General features: G+C 39.2%; 1 protein-coding gene across 2 annotated transcripts; it reads left to right on the plus strand.

Annotated features, from left to right (window-relative positions):
* The first annotated feature begins 5,981 nt into the window (after nucleotides 1–5,981).
* tmprss12.L (transmembrane serine protease 12 L homeolog) lies at nucleotides 5,982–20,601 on the plus strand. Of its 2 annotated transcripts, XM_018247506.2 has the most exons (6): nucleotides 5,982–6,258; nucleotides 7,453–7,590; nucleotides 8,611–8,806; nucleotides 9,843–10,105; nucleotides 14,177–14,319; nucleotides 20,312–20,601. In XM_018247506.2, the coding sequence occupies exons 2-6, from the start codon at nucleotides 7,521–7,523 to the stop codon at nucleotides 20,597–20,599; spliced, it is 960 nt and encodes a 319-aa protein (XP_018102995.1). In that variant the 5' UTR covers nucleotides 5,982–6,258; nucleotides 7,453–7,520; the 3' UTR covers nucleotides 20,600–20,601. The 2 variants fall into 2 exon arrangements, 1 of the variants encoding a protein (XP_018102995.1); XR_005965509.1 differs by lacking the exons at nucleotides 5,982–6,258; nucleotides 7,453–7,590; nucleotides 8,611–8,806; nucleotides 9,843–10,105; nucleotides 14,177–14,319 and adding an exon at nucleotides 18,321–18,885 and having other exon boundaries at nucleotides 20,312–20,442.
* Nucleotides 20,602–22,516: the final 1,915 nt, after the last annotated feature.

Genomic DNA, 22,516 nt, shown 5'->3' on the forward strand with positions numbered 1-22,516 from the left:
ATTGGTTGCAACACTTTTCAAATATACAATTGTGTAGAAATAAAGCTACAGAGGGAAGAGGAAGTGGATTTGGAAAGGTAAGTGGGGAATGAGTAGTGGAGTTCACTTGTCTCAATCCAAAAATGAGGGGGTGGAGTAGAGGGGATTTAATCCTCTTCTTCCTCGAGGCTGTTTCAGATGTTGTAGTCCCAAAGCAGGCTGTGAAGCAGTCTTTGATTGTCATCCATTCCCTCCTAAGGCTAGGGCCACACGGGAAGATTCAGGGAGATGTCGCCTGGCGACTAATCGCCGCGTCTTTGAGGCGACTAATCTCCCTGAATGGCTTGCTGGTATCTTGCCCCGGCTAGCACTAAAGTCGCCTGCGCCTATTCACATTCGGCGATACGAATTTCGAGGCAATTTCGAGCGACTTTGAAAAACGTGTCGCCATGTGTGAATAGGCGCAGGCGACTTTAGTGCTAGCCGGGGCAAGATACCAGCAAGCCATTCAGGGAGTTTAGACACAGCGATTAGTCGCCAGGCAGCTAATCTCCCTGAAATCTGCCCGCCTGGCCTAGCCCTAAAAATGAGACGGTTCCTGGAAAACTGCTGCTGGAAATGTCCCAGTTGATTGAACGATGCACATGAAGGAGCAGAGGAAATAAGTAGATGAAGTAAAACACCACATTCATGGCTACAAAGAGAGCAGAGGGATATTTGTTTATTTTTATTTGAATACATGGGCCAGTGCCAATAAATGTGCTCCATGCAGTGGGCATAGTATCACCTATACCCCATGTGTGTGGCCTACAGTATATTAAAATAATGGTATCTTACCGCATAGTCCTTGCCACCCATGAGCAGGACTACGACAAATGGAGCCGTTTGTCACCCGTGAGGATCCCCTGCAGGCAACAAAGTAGTGAAAATACCTTGAATACAGATGAATAGAGACCACATTCCAGGTTTTCCTGCAATTAAACTGGATTGCTGGATATGAAGGGGCACATTTACTTAGCTCGAGTGAAGGATTAGAATGAAAAATACTTCGAATTTCGAAGGTTTTTTTTGGCTACTTCGACCATCGAGAATTGGCTACTTCAACCTTCGACTTCGAATCGAACGATTCAAACTAAAAATCGTTCGACCATTCGATAGTCGAAGTACTGTCTCTTTAAAAAAAACTTTGACTACCTACTTCGCCTCCTAAAACCTACCGAGCACCAATGTTAGCCTATGTGGACCTTCCCCATAGGCTTTCTAAGTAATTTCTGATCGAAGGAAAATCATTCGATCGATGGATTAAAATCCTTCGAATCGTTCGATTCGAAGTATTTAATCGTTCGATCGAACGATTTTTCGCTCGATCGAACTAAATGCTGTAAATCCTTCACCTTTGATATCCGAAGTCGAAGGATTTTACTTCGATGGTTGAATATCGAGGGTTAATTAACCCTCGATATTCGACCCTTAGTAAATGTGCCCCGAAGTGTTTTACATGTGGCAATCCCCATTATTCTGCATTATAAAATATTTTGAGATATTTTTGACTCTGTGAGAGGCGATCTGTGGACAACAAACAGCTACATCTGTCATTGACTTTATAATGCTCACATATGGTGGTTAGCCAGTTGAATAAAAACAAAGTAAACAGAAATAATCCACCCAAACTGCTACTGAAACACACACAGGAACAACAAAAAGAGAAAGGAGAAAGCCAGTCCTCCCTACGGACACAGGAATTCCCTGCTATCTAGCTGCCTTCCAACCAGGCTCTTATCTATTTCAACCCATGGGGATGGAGCATCTTAGCACTGAACTGTACACAACATTCCCTTGAATATCACATGGAATTCATCTGCTGAATTTATTGAATTTATGTGGCTTATATTCTTAAAAAGACCCTGTCACCAACCTGCTGATATCTTGAAAACTAAAGCAGTAGCAAATCTATAAAAAAAATGATGACTGGAGGCAGAAACGGTGGCACAGTAACTGGTGGGTGGGTTCATGTTGAAGTTCAGCTGGAACCTGCCTGAGAAGTTGTGTGGAAGTTGGCCCTAACCCATGGGTAAACTGTGGATTCAATGAATTTTAGGCTGGCCCACACTTCACTAATACACAATGGGGGGAATTCATAAAAGTGTCGGTAAATTAAGTAACCGAGAAGTGTCGGTCGACAAATTTATAAAATGTACAAACGACAAATTCACAAATGCAGATCTTACCGTCTCTGATTGTCTCGTAAGTCTGTCAGTTTTCTAAAATGTCGTATATCTTTTCATAGGAGGAACGTCATTTTAGAAAAATTGTCATAATTACGGCAAATTCAAGAAAAAATGTGGCATCACGGCACAGTGGCGTTGCTGAATAAAGGTTCGGACAGAAGACATTTCACCGAGCGTTTTCAAAAGACAATTTGAATTTTGGGGAGCCTAATGTGTCGGAAAAATTGTCGGCCAAACAAATGAGTTTACAAGCAATTCATAAAAATGTTGGGAAAGTGGCACCAAAAAAACCACGCCCACTTTTCACGACGCTATTTGAAAAGTGTCGTACACGTTGGAAAATTGGCTGATAAATGCTCTGTGAATTTGCCGGCTGTTTGTACAACGCTTTCTACCACATTTTTTTCCATTCCCGACACTTTTGTGAATTCCCCCCAATGAATCATGATTCTGCTAGCCTCAGCATTACCTGCTACAAGTATGTTGCCTAGCGTATATAAGGTTTATTTCCAGGAACCAGTAATAAACCTACATAAGAGGGATCTGGTGTCATCTGCTTTTTTACAATAAATGAATGTATGAACTCCACCTCTCACCTTTTGCCTTCTTACTAGGGATGCACCGAATCCACTATTTTGGATTCGGCCGAACCCCTGAATCCTTCGCGAGAGATTCGCCCGAATACCAAACCGAATTTGAATCCAAAAAAAACCCATTATTTACTTCCTGGTTTTGTGACAAAAAGTTACGCGATTTCCCTCCCAAAACTAATTTCCATATGCAACTTCGGATTTGGTTCGGCCGATTCGGCTGAATCCTTCTGAAAAAGGCAGAATCCCGAATCGAATCCTGGATTCAGTGCATCCCTACTTGTTTCACTCACAAGCCCCCAGAAGGGACCTCAGATCTTCTCCAGCAGTAGCCCGAAGTTTCCTCGTGAGGCGACTTTGAAAAACGAACCTCCGCATGTGATTAGCGCCAGCGGTTTTTTCATTTTAGCCGGCGCAGAGTCAGGGAAGGCGTTTGGGGAGATTGGTAGCCGCAAAAACGAGGCGATTAGTCGCCAGGCAACCAAATCTCCCCAAACGCCCGATGTGGCCTGACCCTAAAGGTAGTTGGTATGTGCAGTGCTCATGTTTCCCAGTTAAATAAAATAAATGAGACCGATACTGCAGGCCTGACAGTCCTAGAACCAATATGAACTATACCTTATGTGTGTGTTAGTTTTATTCTTGTATTGTCACACTATCACTCATCTGAGCCATAGGGAAATAAAAAATCTTCCACTATGAGCTAAAGCTGAATAGACTGACCCTGACTGTGATCGTATGGAGAGTTGTTCATCACTAGCATGCCATGCCAGACGTAATGACAGCCATATGAAACTGTAGAACAACAGATAGGAAAGGTAGTTGGGCATATGAACTAGTTGGAGTCTAAGGGGACTGTTACTGTATAAATGCATAATCTGGGCCAATGACTTTTAACACACACATTTCGGTGAATCATGTGATCGTGACATCACTGAGCATTAATGCTGAGCATTGAGCCTCATGCTTTTATATTGCCAATATCCTTATATTATACAAGAGGGGGTATTTTATTCACTTAATAAACTTTTGTGCTTTTATGTATTGTACATTATTACAGATGGCATTGGGGCACAGATAAAGCTGATAATAATTCTATTAGAGCTTAATATGAAAAGAAATAACTAAGGAGATGCTAATAGAGGCTTAAAAGGCAAAGGTAGCAGAGACCTGTAATTAATATGAAACTGTATATACGATTGATGCCTATGCATTATCCATAGTGCACCCACAACTGTACCATGGATCCTGTGCTAAAGGGCAAATTGCACTTGCTTTAAGATAGAAAGATAAACAATACATGTACTGCTTACCATATAAAAACGTCTTTGTATCAGCTAGATGCTGATTAAAAATGTATTAAAGGGGGCTGCTCATCTTTGAGATAAATTTTAGTATGATGTTGATGGTGATATTCTGAGACAATCTGCAATTGGTTTTGATTTTTTTTATTATTTATGCTTTTAGAGTTATTACGTTTTTTTTATTCAGCAGCTCTCCGGTTAGCAATTTCAGCAATCTGGTTCCTAGGGTCCAAGTTACCCTTCTAACCATGCATTGATTTGAATAAGAGACTGAAATACGAATAGGAGAGTGTCTGAATAGAAATATGAGCAATAAACATTAACAATAACAATAAATGTGTAGCCTTACAGAGCATTTGTTTTGAGATGGGGGTCTGTGACCCCCATTTGAAAGCTGGAAACAGTCAGAAGAGGTAGCGGCAAACAATTCAAAAACCCAATAGGCTGGTTTTGCTTCCAATAAGGATTAATTATACCTTCGTTTGGATCAAGTACAAGGTACTTTTTTATCATTATTTTATTATTACAGAGAAAAAGGAAATCAGTTTTAAAAATTTGGATCATTTGGATAAAATGGAGTCTATGGGAAACAGCCTTTCTGTAGTTTGGAGCTTTCTAGTTATCCGATTTCTGGATACCAAGTCCCATACCTGTACTGTGTTTTGAAAGCTAGGCAAACAATTAAAAATCTATAGAAAAAATGAATGAAGACCAATTGAAATGTTGCTTAGAATTAGCCATTCTATAACATAATAAAAGTTAACTTTTAGGTGAACCACCCCTTTAATCTTGATGGATGTGTCTTTTTCCAACCTCAGCTACTGCTATGTACATGAATATAAGTACTATTATGTAAGAAGTCTGAAGTTATTCAGTTAAATGCATTGGGCTGATTTGCTCAATCCCTAATGCTCATTTATTATCACTGATCAATTTAATATGCCGTTTGGATCAATTCAGTTGTACAGTTTGGGGGGATACTTTCTAGGAAAGTGCTATGCTGACATGTCACATCCAATTACCCATGTGTCCTCTGCACCCACTAGGGCTGTACATATACAGTTTTATTTTGCTGAGTTAACATATTGTGCATTTGCTTCCCAGGATTTGAGATTTGGTGAAACCCCACACACAAAGAGATTGGTGCCTCCCTACAAACTGATGGAAATGAGACAAAAATTATTTTTAGGGGCATATTTATAAATTTACCCTATTTATCAAGGGTCGAATTTCGAATTGAAAAAACTTTGAAAACCCATAGGGGCAGATTTATCAAAGGTCGAGGTGAATTTTCAAATGAAAAAAATTCAAATTTCGAGCTATTCTTTGTGTACTTCGACTAGACTAGAGAATAGTCCTAATTTGAATTTGAAAAAAATTAGAATATCGAAATGTATGATGTACTGCCTCTTTAAAAATTTGACTTTGACCATTTGACCATTTAAAACCTGCTGAATTGCTGTTTTAGCCTATGGGGTACCTCCTAGAACCTTTTTGGAGTCAATTGGTGGAATTTGAAAAATCGAAGTTCGAATCAAATTCACTATACCTTCGATTCGTAAGATTCAAATTCGGCCGGATATGGACCTATTGAAAATGGACCTATTCAATAAAAAAAAATTTTTGACTCAATTTCGGTTGGTCTTTTTGAATTCAAATTTTGAAGTTTTTTCAATTCAAAATTTGACCCTTGATAAATATGCCCTTAGTGTCAGTTGTTATAGATACAGTCCTTGCACAGCAACGGTCTATTTGTTCCTTCGTTCTTTGTATTATTGCCCAGTAGCTAATACGACATTGCTTTCTATTGAACAATGTTATTTAAAGCACTTTTTTCCGTTGTATGGACTGTGCCAATCTAATTTTGCTGCAGGGGAAGTCCATACTAGTAAAACTATAACTCATCGCCAAGAAATGTTTTAGGGAAAGCTACCCCAAGCACTGATCCTGGGACTCAATAGGAAACTATTTTCTGTTATCTGGTCGGTTGATATTACAAGTATATTACTAGTATAAATAGTTACCCAGGAGCAGGGACATGTTGGTACACTCTGGGATCCCACCACTGAGGGTTCACATGTGGGAAAGTAGCTGTAAATGTATTTTATTTATATTCACCAGTGAACCTGCCTCCTCTGAAAAACAGACAAGCCCAAGGTAAGAAAAAAACACAGTACAGGTATGGGATCTGGTATCCAGAAATCCGATATCCAGAAAGCTCCAAACTACAGAAAGGCTGTTTCCCATAGACTCCATTTTATCCAAATAATCCAAATTTTTAAAACTGATTTCCTTTTTCTCTGTAATAATAAAACTGTACCTTGTACTTGATCCAAACTAAGATATAATTAATCCTTATTGGAAGCAAAACCTATTGGGTTTATTTAATGTTTACATGATTTTCTAGTAGGCTTTAGGTATGAATGGGCTTATTACTCTCAGCAATCAGGCAGAAGTTTGGGAGTCAGAGTGGAAGATGAATAGTAATGGTCCTCAACAAAGATAAACAATACAAAATGAAACTAATGAACTGAATCCTCACAGCCAATGTCAGTGCCAGAAAGCAGAAGACTAATACAGGTGTGGGATCCGTTATCCCGAAAGCTCTGAATTACGGGAAGGCCATCTCCCATAGACTCCATTTTATCCAAATAATCGAAATTTTTAAAACTGATTTCCTTTTTTTCTGTAATAATAAAACAGTATCTTGTCCTTGATCCCAACTAAGATATAATGAATCCTTATTGGGAGCAAAACCAGCCTTTTGGGGTTATTTAATGTTTACATGATTTTCTAGTAGACGAAGATCCAAATTATGGAAGATACATCATCGGAAAGCTCCAGGTCCTGAGCATTCTGGATAACAGGTCCCATACCTATAATTCAAAACCATAAGTAATAAAAAATGAAGGGGGACTCTAAACAACTATCCAACCAAGTAAATGTCAATTTAATAAATATTAATATGTGTAATAAATTCATGTAAATGCAGTATATTGTTTAGTGGTTTTGTAAATGGAACACCTTTTGATTATTTTCTCTGTCTGTTCTGGTTTCAATACATTTAATTCCTTTGCGCTACCATCCGATACGGCTTCCCCCAAATAGTTTCAATTAAAATAGATGAGCAGGAAGGAGGCAGGGGCCACAAAAGCAGGATAATGACTATACAGTTCCAGTCATTTGTACACATACGTTGTTTTTATGCAGCTCAAACTATAATGGGCAACCTGCAATCTCACTTATTGCTGCAGCATTTAAAACAGCTGAATTGAATGGAACAATAATATGGGGAGAAATAAAGGTGGTGTTTTATTTTCAGAATCTCTGTCAATTTCTCACTTTCACTAGGCTGCCTTTTGGGAATCTCTGGCCACTACTTTTAGAACTGCAGAAGGTGAGGGACATCGAAGGCAAAGATGGATCCCGTACTACACCTCACACTGATTCTGTGCTGGGCTGGGATCATTCAAGCTATTGATTCAGAAGGTAAGTCTAAAGGTGGCCATAGACGTAGAGATCCGCTCATTTGCCGATGACGCCAAACGAGCGGATCTCTTCTCGATATGCCCACATTGAAGTGGGCGATTTTGGGCTGATCCAATTGTGGGCCCTAGGGCCCAATGATCGGATCATAATGGATCCGATATGGGCGACCGCATAGACGCACAGATGCGGCTGCGATCCAACGGGATTTTTTAACCTGCCTGATCGATAACGATCGTGGAAGCCCATTGGATGTCCCCACACGGGCCAATAAGCTGACGACTCTGTTTTATCTTTTATCAGCCTGTGTATGGGGGCCTTAAGAAACAAGAGGCCTTACATCATCGGCAAGTGTCTGAATAGGAATTTAGTTAACAAAGCACTTGCGTTGGTCGGAGTAATAATTCATAGAAAATAAAAATAGAACTTTAGTAACATTAAGCCATTAGGACAGGTCTGTCAAACGTATCACTTTGCTGCTGTTGGATTTCCTTGGTTTCTTAAATAGCTTTCTAGTTTCCTGGGGTTTTCTGGGAGTTGTTAGCATATTGAGGCCCAATGGCTCTCCTAGTATTAGCCAAAGATAACCAAAATATTCCTGCACATTATGTACAAATATTTGTTCAAATGTGTGTAAAGGCACATATGTGTGACATATAAATATGTCTGTGATGTCATAAATCTGTGTGACATCATAAATTTGTGTGACATCATCATTTGGATGTTTCTAATGGCTGCACTCATGACCCACGTTAGGCTTGTGGAAGTACAAAGTTCTAATGGGCTGAAGTACAAATCCATTGATCAGAGGCTTGTACCTCCTATAGCCCGGCATGAAAACTAAACACACCATGGGCTCAGAAGAGGATCCAGTCTGGCATCGTAATGCTGGACGGTGGATCGAGAAATAAGCTACCATGTTGTCTCAAGAATAATGGTATAATCACTAAATAATCGAGAAATGTGTCAGTGTCATAACTTAAAGACAATACATTACATTCTTACATTTGCACTTTTTTTTAGTCTGTGGAGAACGTCCATTAGTAGATACACCTGGATCTCGAATTGTGGGTGGCCAAGATGCACTTCCAGGAGCCTGGCCGTGGCAGGTTAGCCTTCAGTATTTCAGGACGTATTCTGGCTACAGTCACAGATGTGGCGGCTCACTTATTCAAAATAAGTGGGTGCTAACTGCAGCCCATTGCTTTCGTGAGAACCAGTAGGTATTCTTTGAATTCTCTATATTGTATAGAATCTGTATTCATTAACTTTAGGGGTAATGCAATGCAAATACAAGCCGCAAAGTTTGCACCAGCTCTAATAACCAATAGCTGTCATACAATACTTAGCACTTAAAGGAACAGTAACAAATATAATGCAGTGTTGCCCTCCACTGGTAAAACTGGTGTGTTTGCTTTCGAAACACTACTATAGTTTATATAAATAAGCTGCTGTGTAGCAATTAGGGCAGTGATTAAAAGGAGAAAAGACTAAGGTTACACAGCAGAAAGCAGATAAGCTCTGTTGAACATAATGGTGTTATCTGCTATCCACTATTTTAACCTGTGCCATATAGCCTTTTTTTTAATTTCCTCCATTGCTACACAGCAGCTTGTTTATATAAACTTTAGTAGTGTTTCTGAAGCAAACAGATCAGTTTTACCAGTGCATGGCAACAGTACATTCATTATTTTAAAACACTTTTATTTTTTGGTGTTACTGTTCCTTTAATGGTCTCCTGTATAAAGGCATAAAACTGACTGGGAGTTACAAAGTAGCCAAAGTAGAAATTTTTAAAGAGACAGTACTTAGATTATCGAATGGTCGAATATTCGAATGATTTTTAGTTCGAATCGTTCGATTCGAAGTCGAAGGTCGTAGTCGAAGGCCGAAGTAGCCAATTCGATGGTAGAGGTAGCCAAAAAAAACATTCGAAATTCGAACTATTTTTCCTCTATTCCTTCACTCAAACTTAGTGAATGGGCCCCTAAATGTATGTTGATCCAAATGACAGAAAGATCCCTTATCTGTAAAACCCCAGGTTGTACTGTAGGAGCACAACATGACAAATTTCTTCCTGTTCTTGGGTCTTCGCTGCGGCCGGTTCAGTACTTCATTTTGCTGCTGGATGGGGCCATAGAGTGAGGATTCAGGAAGAAGAAGTAAAGAATTCCTGGCATTATAACCTCTCTATTTATACAGCAACTGCAAGTCAATGTGCAATACTTGCCCATTAATTTGATTTCCTTTCACAGAAATCCTGAACATTGGAGAGTTGTTCTGGGCCTTCATAATATATTAATGGAAGGCAGTACCGTTGTGAAGGCCAGAATCAAAAAGATAATCATCCATGCAAGCTATGATCATGCAGCTATAAGAAATGATATTGCTCTACTGCTTCTGCATGACATTGTAGGGTATAACGACTATATCCATCCAGTTTGCTTGGGCAGTGGAACAATACAAGATGCAGACACCCCCTGCTTTATAACTGGATGGGGAGCCACAAAAGAAAAAGGTAATGCCGTTCCCCTTCAGTGTAGGTGCAAATGATGGTGCTGTATGTATGTGCATATGTATTAGTGATACAAGTGTCAACTACTTGTCCTAGAACCAATCAGACCCAACCTGTCATGATACAGGCCTGATAGAGTTAGTAAAACAGGCCAATGTATCATGAACAAACATTTCTTCATCTAACTTTGACACATAACAGGCCTCTTTTCACTATGGTCAGAGGGGTCAGAGCTGTAATGCCCTTTTCCAAGCCCTGGCTGATAAGAGCCATTCCATGGGGAGGGGCAAAAGCCCAAGGAGGAAGAACTTAAAGGAATTGTTCACCTTCAAACAACTAGTTGTTTTCCGATAGATCACCAGAAATAACGACTTTTTCCATTTACTTTCTATTTTCTATGTGTCACTGTTTTTCTAATATTGAAGTGTAAAGTGTCATTTTTCACCTTCTAAAGCAACTCTGGGTGTGGGGGGTCGCCGACCCTGTAAACTGTTTTACATTTATTTGATACAGTTCTTATCTTTGTCCCTGCTGAGCAGAATCTCTGTTAGAATTGATACAATAGTTGCTAATACTCCAGAGATGCTGCTGACAAATGTATCAACTAAATGTTGTAAAATTGTAGCAGTTGAGAGTCTGCTCCTGAATTACTGAGCTGCCAGACTCAAACACCAGAGACAGGAACATTCAAATTTAAACTTTGATTTTGGAAAAAACGTAAAAAATAAATAATGGAAAGTAATTGTAAAAAGTCTTTATTTCTGGTAGGGATGCACCGAATCCAGGATTCGGTTCGGGATTCGGCCAGGATTTGTCCTTTTTCAGTAAGATTCGGCCGAATCCAAATCCTAATTTGCATATGCAAATGTGAAGGTCACATATAATGTATACTCAAATATATTTATCCTCACAGAGCCCAGACCTGTTGTACCAACAGTATAAAAAACTGGTGATGGGTTCAAGGTAATATCAACTTTCTGATGAGTCCAAACATGACTGGGTTTGGTACTCTGTATATCAGATGTGAATATCTGGGCAGGGGCAGGTCACACAGTATTGATGTTTAGTATCTATGGAATCCATGAGAGAATTAATAACCAATGAATATAATATCATCTCTCTCCTATGTTCCAATAAGGAGTTATGGTCATTATATTCTTGGTCCTGTTCCTACTCACAGGGGGTCATAAAAAACTCAATCTGTGTCCTACTAGGCCACGCCCCTTGCATTCCTGAGGGAGGGGGGAGTGTGCAGTTACCTGATGCCCTGAAATCACCGATAAATAGTCAGCTGACTAAAGGTGGTTATAGACGTAACAATTACGACCTTTCTTGGAAAAGATCTTTCCAAGAAAGATCGTTCGTTTCAACAGACACGTGTAGAGCTGAATCGTCAGATATACATATAGAAACAATAGAATTCTACCTGTATCTGACGATTCAGCACTAACAATGGCCGATGTTTGGGTGACTTCAAAGGCACCCGATCAAAATTTTCTGTCCAGCCCGATCAACGAACCCACTGATATCTAAGTCTTCTGCCGATATCAGTCGGTTTTTTTTCCACCACACGCACCGAATATCGTATGAAAAATTGTTTTGTACGATATTATCTACGGCCACCTTAAGATTTGGATTTACTTAGGAGGACCAATTGCGATTGGAGGTTATCCCATTTGTTTCCCCTTGCCTCCAGGACCAGGAATTCTATATCTTTAAATCTAAGGGGAATATTTATCAGGGGTCGAATTTCGAATTTGAAAAACTTCAAAATTCGAATTCAAGAAGACCAACCGAAATTTAGTCGAATTAATTAAGTCCACCAATTGACTCCAAATTGGTTCTAGCAGGTCCCCCATAGGCTAAAACAGCAATTCAATAGGTTTTAGATGGCGAATGGTCGAAGTCAAATTTTTTCCCTTTTATTTTATAAACTGTTTGTATTATTAAATGCATGTCTCTTTTTGTAACATCTTTTTGTTAAATGCACTGTTATGCCTTTTATAATATCAAATATATATAACTTTGTTTGTCTTTGATGCTCTAAACAGTGGCGTAACTACTGGGGGAGAAGGGGGTGCGTTTGGGCCAGGGCCTGCACCCCCTCAGGGCCCCCCGGCAGCTTGCACGCCACGAATTCTGGGCGGTTCCCTGCTGATTCTGGGCGGTTCCGGGCGTACGGAGGGGGGCGGGGGGGGCGGCTGCGCGTCCCGCAACAGGGCCCACCCCCCTCTAGTTACGTTACTGGCTCTAAACAAACCTAGCCTGAAAGTGTATACCTGTGAGCTTTAACCTTCTGCATGCTGAATGGAAATGCTAGTCTGTGTGTATGCTGATTAACCCTTGGTGTGCTGGAGTACTGGTTGAATCAGTAGGAACTAACCCTGACTATAGTGAGAGAGTGTTTGATGCATTGGTGTAATGTGAGTTATTACCTGTTAGAGAGAACAGGGAAATAGTCACATTAGGTTTCGACTGCAGATTCATTTTCTGGGTGTTGGTTGGTCTGTGGGGTGCTTTTGCGTTAGTCCAGGCATGTCCAAAGTCAGGCCCGGGGGCCAATTGTGGCCCGTTATCAAATTTACACCGGCCCGCAGCCTCCATCATGAAATTAATAATAATGAGGCCCCCAGCACAGTGCAATCAGGAATCACGTAGCCATAATATTTGGGCACATTAGTGAAATGATCTGCCACTTGGTCTATACTGCTGCCTGTGTGCTGAAGGTGTTAGCAATAGACACGTACTGGCACTGAGTGACGCACCGCTCTCACATACTTCTTTAGGGCTGAAGGTCAATGGACGTACTGACGTGCAAGTACACTAAACTAAAGAAGTATGTGAGAGCTATTGCTAACACCTCCAGCACACAGGCAGCAGTATAGACTAAGTGGCAGATCATTTCACTAATGTGCCCAAATATTACTGCTACGGCTTTGTGATTCCTTGTTTAAATGAGGAGCGGAGAATAAGTCCAAATAGGCTCCACTCCAGGAGTGAATGATCCTGATCACAAGCTAGCTATCTCGGAATGGACTCAGGCTGAATGGTCAGCCTCCCACACATTTTCACCTCACCAAATCTGGCCCTCGTTGCAAAAAGTTAGGACACCCTGCGTTAGTCTAACCTGTGTGCAAGGTGAATGAGAGTTAATGACCCCTGATAGCCACACCTAAAGTCAAGTGCGGCTGGAAGTACCGTAAACCCCTACCCAATCTGTGTTCCCATTTCCATTCCTTTGATTTTAGTGGAGCTTATTTCATACACATACAGGTATGGGGTCTGTTATCCAAAAACCCATTATCCAGAGAGCTCCTAATTACAAGAAGGCCCCATCTCCCATAGGCTCATTTTTATTCAAATTATTTAAAAGTTAAAAAATTATTTCCTCTTCCCTGTAATGAGTAGGCAGTGCCTTGTAGTTGATCCTAACAAAGATATAAGAATAGATATTATTACAGGTATGGGATCCATTTTCCTGGAAACCCATTATCCAGAAAGCTTTGAATTAAGAAATGGCCGTCTCCCATAGACTCCATTATAATTAAATAATCCAAAATTTTAAAAATGCTTTCCTTTTTTTCCTCTGTAATAAACCTTGTACTCAGTCCAAACTAAGATATACAGTTATTAATCCTTATTAAAAAGAAAACCTGCTTTTTGGGTTTCTTTAATGTTTTCATGATTTTCAAGTATATGTAATGTATGCAGATCCAAATTACAGAAAGATCCCTTATCCAGGAAAACCCCAGGTTCCGAGCATTCTGAACATGTCCCATACATGCAGGCAAAAGCAATCCTGTTGGGAGTTTAAATTATTTTTTTTTTTTTTTAGTAGACATATGTATGGAGATCCAAATTACAGAAAGATCCCTTATTCAGAAAACCCTCGGTCCCAACATTCTGAAAAACAGGTCCCATACCTGTAAAAAGAATCTGCACCAGTCAAAACCCATATAAATCTCCCCCCATCCTCGTGCCACTGCTATCACTATTGTTACTGCCCCAGAGACGACCTTTTTACAATTTGTTTTTTTTGTTAAGGATGAATTATTTTTTCTTTCTACTTTGCAGGCTCAATATCAGTGATTTTACAAGAAGCACAAGTACATACCATTGCTTATTCTGTGTGTAACTCGACCTCGGCATATAATGGATTCATCACTCACAGTATGATTTGTGCTGGAGATGAGAGTGGAGCTGTTGATTCATGCCAGGTAAACAAATCGACATGGCTATCAATATATATCTGTATTAGGACATTCACAGGTACCGGTACAGCTCTATTGCGCATGCGCCGAATGTCACGAAGTGAAATCGGAAAACTTCGTGACATTCGGCGCATGCGCAGTAGAGCTGTACCGGTACCTGTTCCTACTGCGCATGCGCCAGAAGACGCCGGTCAGAGCAGGAAGAAGACGCACGTGGGAGAAGATGGCGACTGTGAACTCCGTGGACAGGACCTGCGCAGAGGGGTGAGTAACAAGTTAGGGGCATTTGCCCAGGGGGACAGGTAGGCCAGGGGGGAGGAGGGAGGGGGGGCAACACAGGGGAGGGGGGGAGGGGTTTTGCGCCCTGGGGCTTTCCTTCTCCTTTAAGCAAAACTTTACCCATTTTACCTCATGCTTCTGAGTTAAACAAGCAAAATAAATAGGGTTTGTGTTTGAAATGTCTTCTGTCTATTAAGTGAAACAATTCCAGATTTTCTTTTTTTTATTATTAGAAAGCAATAATGGATATTATTTTTTTAATTCTGACCAACTTTCACTGTAATCATGAGTTTATTGAAATAGAGATAATAAATTACAGTATATATGTATAAAAGGAGCCCTTTCCTGATATTGACTTTGTCTCGGGTCTATGGATAAGGAGGATTTAATTTATACAGGGGTTTATTTGTTGCTGATAATTTAGCTACCTTTTTCTTAAAGGGACAGTTACACATATAATATAAATGTGTTACGTGCATTTTTCAGCCTTTTGATTGCTGTACTCTGCTTGAGCACTACAGTGGCCAAACCTCCCTGTGTTGTCAAAATGAATTGCTATGCACACAGCGGCAAGTGAAGTGGGGCGAACCCCAGTGTTATGTTTTGGTAGCCGAGGATAAGTAGAGTATAACAGTGCTTTATTAGCAGGCTCATACAGCCATTACACAACAGTAAGCAACTCTAACACCACAAGCTGTATAGAAAGTATGCACAGTATAAGTCTTGAGCACAGTGACATCTACAGGCCATATGTATAAACACCACATATCCCCCCTATAGTAGGAAAGCATTTGGACAACTAAAATAAACAGCAACAATTAAACAGTATGCATTTTAAAACAATATTATACATTCTTCACAGCACAAAGTCCATGGTCCATGCAGGTAGTTTTCTGATTCTCTCAGTACGTCTTATAGGTTCACTTTCTTCAGGCCTATTGCAGTTGACATCAGGAGTAGGAAAATGTCCTTCGTCAAATGGAGCTTTTCCAAAGTCATATCTAACAGGAGCAAGACGACTTGCGTTCCATATGCGACAATCAGACAGTTCATATGTGTATGGTCCTCGCTGGCGTCTCACTTTAAGTGGTGTAGTAAATTTAGATTGTCCTTGTTTCAGTATTCCTGGTTTCTTAATTGTGACTAATGATCCAGGCTGAAAGTGCACTTCTCTGGCACCAAGTTTTATGTCAGTATAAGCCTTGCATTTGGTTTAGTGACGTTTCACAATGTTAGCAGTAGGCCCACTGCCGTTCGTCTTCCCTGTCCCCGCCCCTTTATTCTGCAAATTTTCATCTAATAATTCAGCTGTAGATGATTGGGTTGTTGCATGGCACGTTGCTCTGTAGTTATGTAGGAACTCTGTTTTAAATACTTTCCAAGATTTCCCAGTAAGATTTGCTGTCTGTAGTGCTTCTTTCAGACTTCTGTTGAATCGCTCGATTTCTCCATTTGCTTGTGGGTAATACACTGAAGATTTCCTATGCACAATATTCCTCTCTCTCAGAGAGGATTCAAACTCATATGAGACAAACTGTGGTCCGTTGTCTGATATTAACTCCTTTGGATTACCTTCTCTGCTGAAGACTGTAGACAGAAATGTTATTACTGTAGCTGATGTTATATGAGAAACAAATGCAATTTCAGGCCATTTACTGTAATAGTCTATCAAGGTTATAGCAAATCTACAATCTATAGGAGCATCTGTAAAAGGACCCACAATATCAATAGCAAGTTTTTTCCCATGCTGAATCAGGGAATGGTACTGGTTTTACATCTGGTCTCACCTTAACTTTGTGTACAAAGTTCTTTGCACAACCCAGTCCAGTGTTGCTTTGTGGTGAAATTTTAGACACTGGCTGTGTGGCAGGCACTGGTGCTGTAGTAATGAGACCATCAACTAATTGTAGGTTTAATGCAGCAAAGAGCTCCATTCCAAGTATAGCAGTACCCTTATTCACAATGCAAAAGTCCCATTTAGTGCAGTATTTGATTCAAATTGTACAGTCACTGGCAAGCAACCAAGCTCAGGGATTGGATCCTTTAAGTAACTGACCAGTTTCAGGGCAGGTGCAACAAGCGGATCTTTTGCAAAGTATTTCAAGAAAATATCCTTTGGTAGTATAGAAACAGCTGAACCTGTATCAAGCATCAGGTTAATGGAGTGTCCCTTGTCAGCAGAAGCAGTACTGACACTGCCAGTGCATATAAACTTGTCTGGAATAAATGTACCAGCTTTATCCACACTTAATACTGTGACATTTGTAGTAGTGACTTCATGAACATCTTTAGCAGAACTACGGCAGATCTTAGCATTTGTGACACTGTACAGCTTTTGCAGGACATGTAGCATAATTTGCAGTGTGTTGTGTTGAACCACAGCGGAAACAGTATTTTCTATTTGTATTTGCTGCACGGTTTTGCAGTGTAGGTGAATCCCTTTCCTTAGCACTTTATTTTGCCTGTGACTGTACATTATTAGGCCACAGTGTTGAATTCACAATCTGTACATTCCCAGCAGTTCCCTGACTGAGAGTTTTAGCCTCTGCCACTGTTTCAATTTGGCTAACAACTGTAATAGCCTTTGCAAGGGTTAAATCCTGCTCTAGGAGCAGTCTCTCTCTAATGAGAGGTGAATTTGTTTTTTCCACTTTTTGGTCTCTTAGCATTTCATCTGTTAGATTCCCAAACTCACAGGTAACAATCAGCTCTCTCAAAACTGCTACAAATTGTTCCATGGATTCGCCATTACGTTGTCCACGTTATCTTTCAGCAACCACATTTACTCTTGGCACAAAAAAGTTCTTTATAACAGTAAGAGCAGTTTCATAAGTCTCATCAGGTAATGGTAATGTATAGAATATAGGCTGTCCCTCTGCTCCCAGGCAGTGAATAAGTAAAGCGCGCTTTCTAGAAGCAGAAATCTCCCCTTGGTCAGCAGCAGTAATGTAATTTTCAAACATACGGATCCAAGCGGTAAAAGTTATGGTAGGCTCACCAGGGTTTGGAAGAAAAGCTGCAGGCTGCTGCAGAGGTAGAAGAGCCATCCTTGTCGCCATTTGTTATGTTTTGGTAGCCGAGGAGTAGAATATAACAATGCTTTATTAGCAGATTCATGAAGCCATTACACAACAGTAAGCAACTCTAACACCACAAGCTGTATAGAAAGTATGCACAGTTTAAGTCTAGAGCACAGTGACATCTACAGGCCATTTGTATAAACACCACACCCAGCTTTCAGGAGCAGACCACAGACCTGTAAAACTGCACACAAAGAAGTGTTATATATGTCGGATTTTCAAATAAGATGATTATTAACTATAAGAATATTCAGGTTTATTAATGATAACGTATGATTATTTTACTCAATAGAATACATATTCATGATTGATATTATGCATATTTGATTAATCATATAGTGGTGAGAAATGAAGTTATATTTTGTTTTATGTAAATTAATGGTTAGTTGGTAAGAAACTTCTGCTCTGAAAAGGATGTTTTATCAGACTCCTAAACACAGGTGTATAGCCTTTGTGCTTAAAACAAATCTCAAAGGTTGTATAATCCTTGGTGTCTGTGTTAATAAAATGAGAACACCTTGAAGGATTTTACAAACTATCCACAGTATAGAGCACACCTGTTTGAGAGGGTAATAATTAATCAAAGACAAACCAATTTTGAATGGCTAGTGCATTCACAAGTATATTGTATGTGTACTGAAAGTATTAAGGAATCATAAAGTATTGTTTCAGTCTCAGACAATGTCAACAGTAATGTTTAACACCAGACTAAGGAGGTCAAAGGCTATTATGTATTTTTTAGATATTTTTAGGTCACGATGTTTGAAGCAATAGTGCCATCTACAGGTAGTGTAGGACATCACGCCCAGGGGTAAATGATTGACATTTTACAAAATATTTAGATTAGATGGTGATAGTTTAACTTTTGGAGACTACCCTTCAATTCCAATTGGTTAGTTAATTAATCCCAGGGGTTGAGTTTTAGACAGAAAGGAGGGATAAATTAGGAGACACTGGGGTACTAAAAAAAAAAAAAAGGAAAGAATTAAAAAGAAGAAACTAAAATAAGAAGGAAGGATAAGAAAAGGAGGGCTGACTGAAGAAGAAAAACTCTACATCTGAAAGAAAGAGAAGGAAAGAAATCTAAAACTACTTGGAGACTCAACTATAAGAAGACTCATTCTTCAACTAAAAAGAAAAGAACCAGTGGGTTTTAAAGATCCAGAAAGTGAGATCAGGGTGACATCACAGGCCAGTGAAAACTCTACATCTGGTAAATATAAATTTTTGTTATACTTTTCCTCGATTAAGTTGTATGCTTGGATATTTATTATTCCTATGTATATTATAGTCATACCCTAAACATTGACTTTCCCAGAATTGCAAACTGGGAATAATCTGTTTAATTTGGGTCCATTTTATTTTTCATTAATATAGATATATATGATATCCAAGTTAACGATTTAATGGGGAAATAGGAACATTTAAGGACAGAATTCCTAGCAAATCAGAATCAGTCACATATTCCTCCTTTGATTCCAATACCTTATTATTAATAAGAGTGTATATTGTCTTGTGGATGCTCGCCATATTAATGATTTTGGTCTTATCAATTAATATCTGTTGATAAATTTTATCTTGTGTTTATATTAAGAAGTATTTGGTGGATTTTAAAAGAAGTGATAATTTGATTTGTTATTATTATATATAAATAAATTAATTATTTTGTTAAATAGTTGTCCTGATTTTTCACCCTTTGTACCAATTGATTGGGAAAGCTCAATATCGAATTCAGAGTTGGGCATATATTATTTAAGACTCCTCCTGTTTATTACTTATAAGGAGCCTTAAATTCTTTTAAATAATTTTATATAATTTCATTAAATATTCGCACAAATAGCCCGACATATACCCTTATTAATTACCATAATAAAATAGCTCCACCCCATGGTGAAAGACAGCATAGGATATTTGCAAAACATTCTTAACAGTCCCTGTGAATAGTCCAAATAATAAGCCTCCATATGTGCCATAGATTTAGACTTATACTTGCAGTGGTTTGACATACTGTATGACACACTGCGGAATAGCCAGGGCTTGTGAGTGGAGTGAGAATGGCCAAGTTACCTTTTTTTTTTTTTTTTTAAATTGGGGCCCCAATTCGCCCATGTTGGCTGGACCCACCAGGAGTCCCATGCAAGTGGTAGACTAATAACTGGGGCTCTCTGTATACTGTATATTGTGAGTGGGTCCCTAAGCTCAGTAAGTGACAGCAGCACAGAGCATGTGCAGTGAATCAGCAGAAAAGAAGATGGGGAGCTACTGGGGCATCTTTGGAGACACAGATCTTTACTGCTAAAGGGCAGTGGTTGCTTTGGGCTGGTACAGAAGCCCAAAACATAATGTACAACATTTCTATTTCTTTACTTAGGCTTCAGTTCTCCTTTAACAAAAAACTGTAGCCTCACAGAGCAAGAATGTTAAGTTGATGGGGTCAGTGACACCCAACGACTAGCATTTTAATTTGCAAACTAAAAAATGGCAGAACTGGGAAGGCACAACAAAAAAAGACTGATAGAAACATTTCCAATACTAAGCTATTTTCTGACATACTAAAGCTTGAATTATAAGTGACCAAACGCTTTAATGTTCTGAGATTAAACGGTGTCAATAATCTAATATTGTGTGTGTTTTCCTAGGGGGATAGCGGAGGACCCTTTGTTTGTTATAATGCAGAAAAGAAGAGATTTTACCAAACGGGCATAACTAGCTTTGGATATGGCTGTGGGAAGGCGAATTTCCCTGGAGTATACACTAAAGTGGAGAGCTACGTGAGCTGGATAAAGGCCCGTATAGCATCTGAAGAGACAAGCAACACAGAAGGGAGCAGTGAACGCCTAAACAATGCCACAGAGAGAAACACAAGTGTTGTGCACCTGATTGTTACGTTCATATGGCTAGTGGGCATTGCCTTCCTGCTCTACTAGCCATTAAGGCTTGGTCTATGTTATTGCCTGTATGACTCAAATACTGTTTAATAGTTGACTTTCCCTTATAGATCCGTTATTTACATTTCGCAGTACTGCAAATCATTTGCTCCTGTTTAGTGTCCCTTTAACAGCAGGCATTGCATTTCATTGCCACACTGTGTGTGTACTGGAAGAATTAAATATAGGAAAGTGCTGCACACATGCCGCTTCCCAGTGGCCATTTGAAACATTAGCCGAAATGCAATTGTCATTCAGTTTGAAAATAGTAATAAGAGTTACATGAAGAGGTGCGCTGAATTCAGGATTCATGTCAGGACACAGCTTAATCCCAGCACTTTTTATGTTTAATGGAACAAACTGCAAACCCTTAAACTTTTACTATGATGTAGAGTTAGAGCCATTTAGCTTTTAATTTAGCAATTTCAGCAATCTGGTTGCTAGGGTCCAAATTACCCTAGCAACCATGCATCAATATGAAAATTACATTTTTTTTTTCTGTTTTTGAATTATTTGCCTTTTTCACTTTGCAGCTTTTAAATGGCAGTCACGGACTCCACCTAAAAATAAAAAAAAAGCTCTGCAAGGCTACAAATGTTTTGTTATTGCCACTTATTACTCATCTTTTTATTTAGGCCTCTCTTATTCATATTCCAGACTCTTATTCAAATCAATGCATGGTTACTAGGTTAATTTGGACTATAGAAACCAGATTGCTGAAATTGCAAACTGGAGAGCTGCAGAATAAAAAGTTAAAGACACACATAATGAAACAAACACACATAAGAAATGAAAACCAACTGGAAATTGTCCCAGAATATCACTCTTTAGATCATAATAGAAGTCAAAAATCCTTTAAAATCTGAAAATATTAACAGATGAATAAATACTATTGTTGTCAGTTTTCAAACGTTTACTTAATGTTCCTATCTGGATTCATAGTGTCATAATATATATTTATGTAAAGTATAAATAAAAAAATATTACAGCATAATGTATTTTTTTCCTTTCGTGAATGTAAAGTAAAACTTCTAAAAGTCATCTAATATTTGGTATAATTACACTACTTTCCCTTTCTGTCACCAATTCTGATTTATATTTTGTACCCCAGAACTTACGTCAAGCTACTTTCTAGCCTGTCCTACTTTAGGTCATAAAAAAAAAAAAAAACACACTAGTTTTGTAAATATTCACACAAATTTATTATGTATTTATAGAAATTTTATCACACCCAGTAGCCAAAAAATATGAAGACATTTTACAATTTCTGTTAAAATCTATCCACTAACATTTGGTTTTTAACGGACGTGGCATGATCAGTTCATCACTAATAAAGTAGGTGCCGAGGGTTACTAGTGGAATCGAAACAAAAATGACCTGTTGAAGTCGGGATGACCAACCTGGGCCCCCCTTAGCGGTAAAACCTCAACAACCGCACAGGCAACCGCTGAGCTCCAAAACCCCTGGAACATCTATAGATGAAGAACATGAAACACAGCAAAACAAATGTAACAAGCTGAAAGGAGAAGGCATTTACATTGCAGTAAAACCTTTAGCTGAAACAGGAAATTTAAACCTATAGTGAACACGAGCCAAGTCCTAAAGAGAAACAAATGGTTTCATTATTGTAATAAGCTTATTTCGTTGGGCTTATTTAAAAAGGAGCATAAACTTTGTGAAAAAAAGAGGTGCATAACCACTACCCGCCCCCCCACCTAAACAAAATTATACAGACATACATGATCAAAGTGCACTGACTTGTAGGGACCCGAAAAATGATTCTTAAAAGGGGTTGTTCACCTTTAAATTAACTTTTAGTATGATGTAGAGAGAGAGAGAGAGAGAGAGAGAGAGAGAGAGAGAGAGAGAGAGAGAGAGAGAGAGAGAGAGAGAGAGAGAGAGAGAGAGAGAGAGAGA

The sequence above is a fragment of the Xenopus laevis genome, chromosome 2L (assembly GCF_017654675.1).
Source record: "Xenopus laevis strain J_2021 chromosome 2L, Xenopus_laevis_v10.1, whole genome shotgun sequence".
In the NCBI taxonomy this organism is placed as follows: Eukaryota; Metazoa; Chordata; class Amphibia; order Anura; family Pipidae; genus Xenopus; species Xenopus laevis.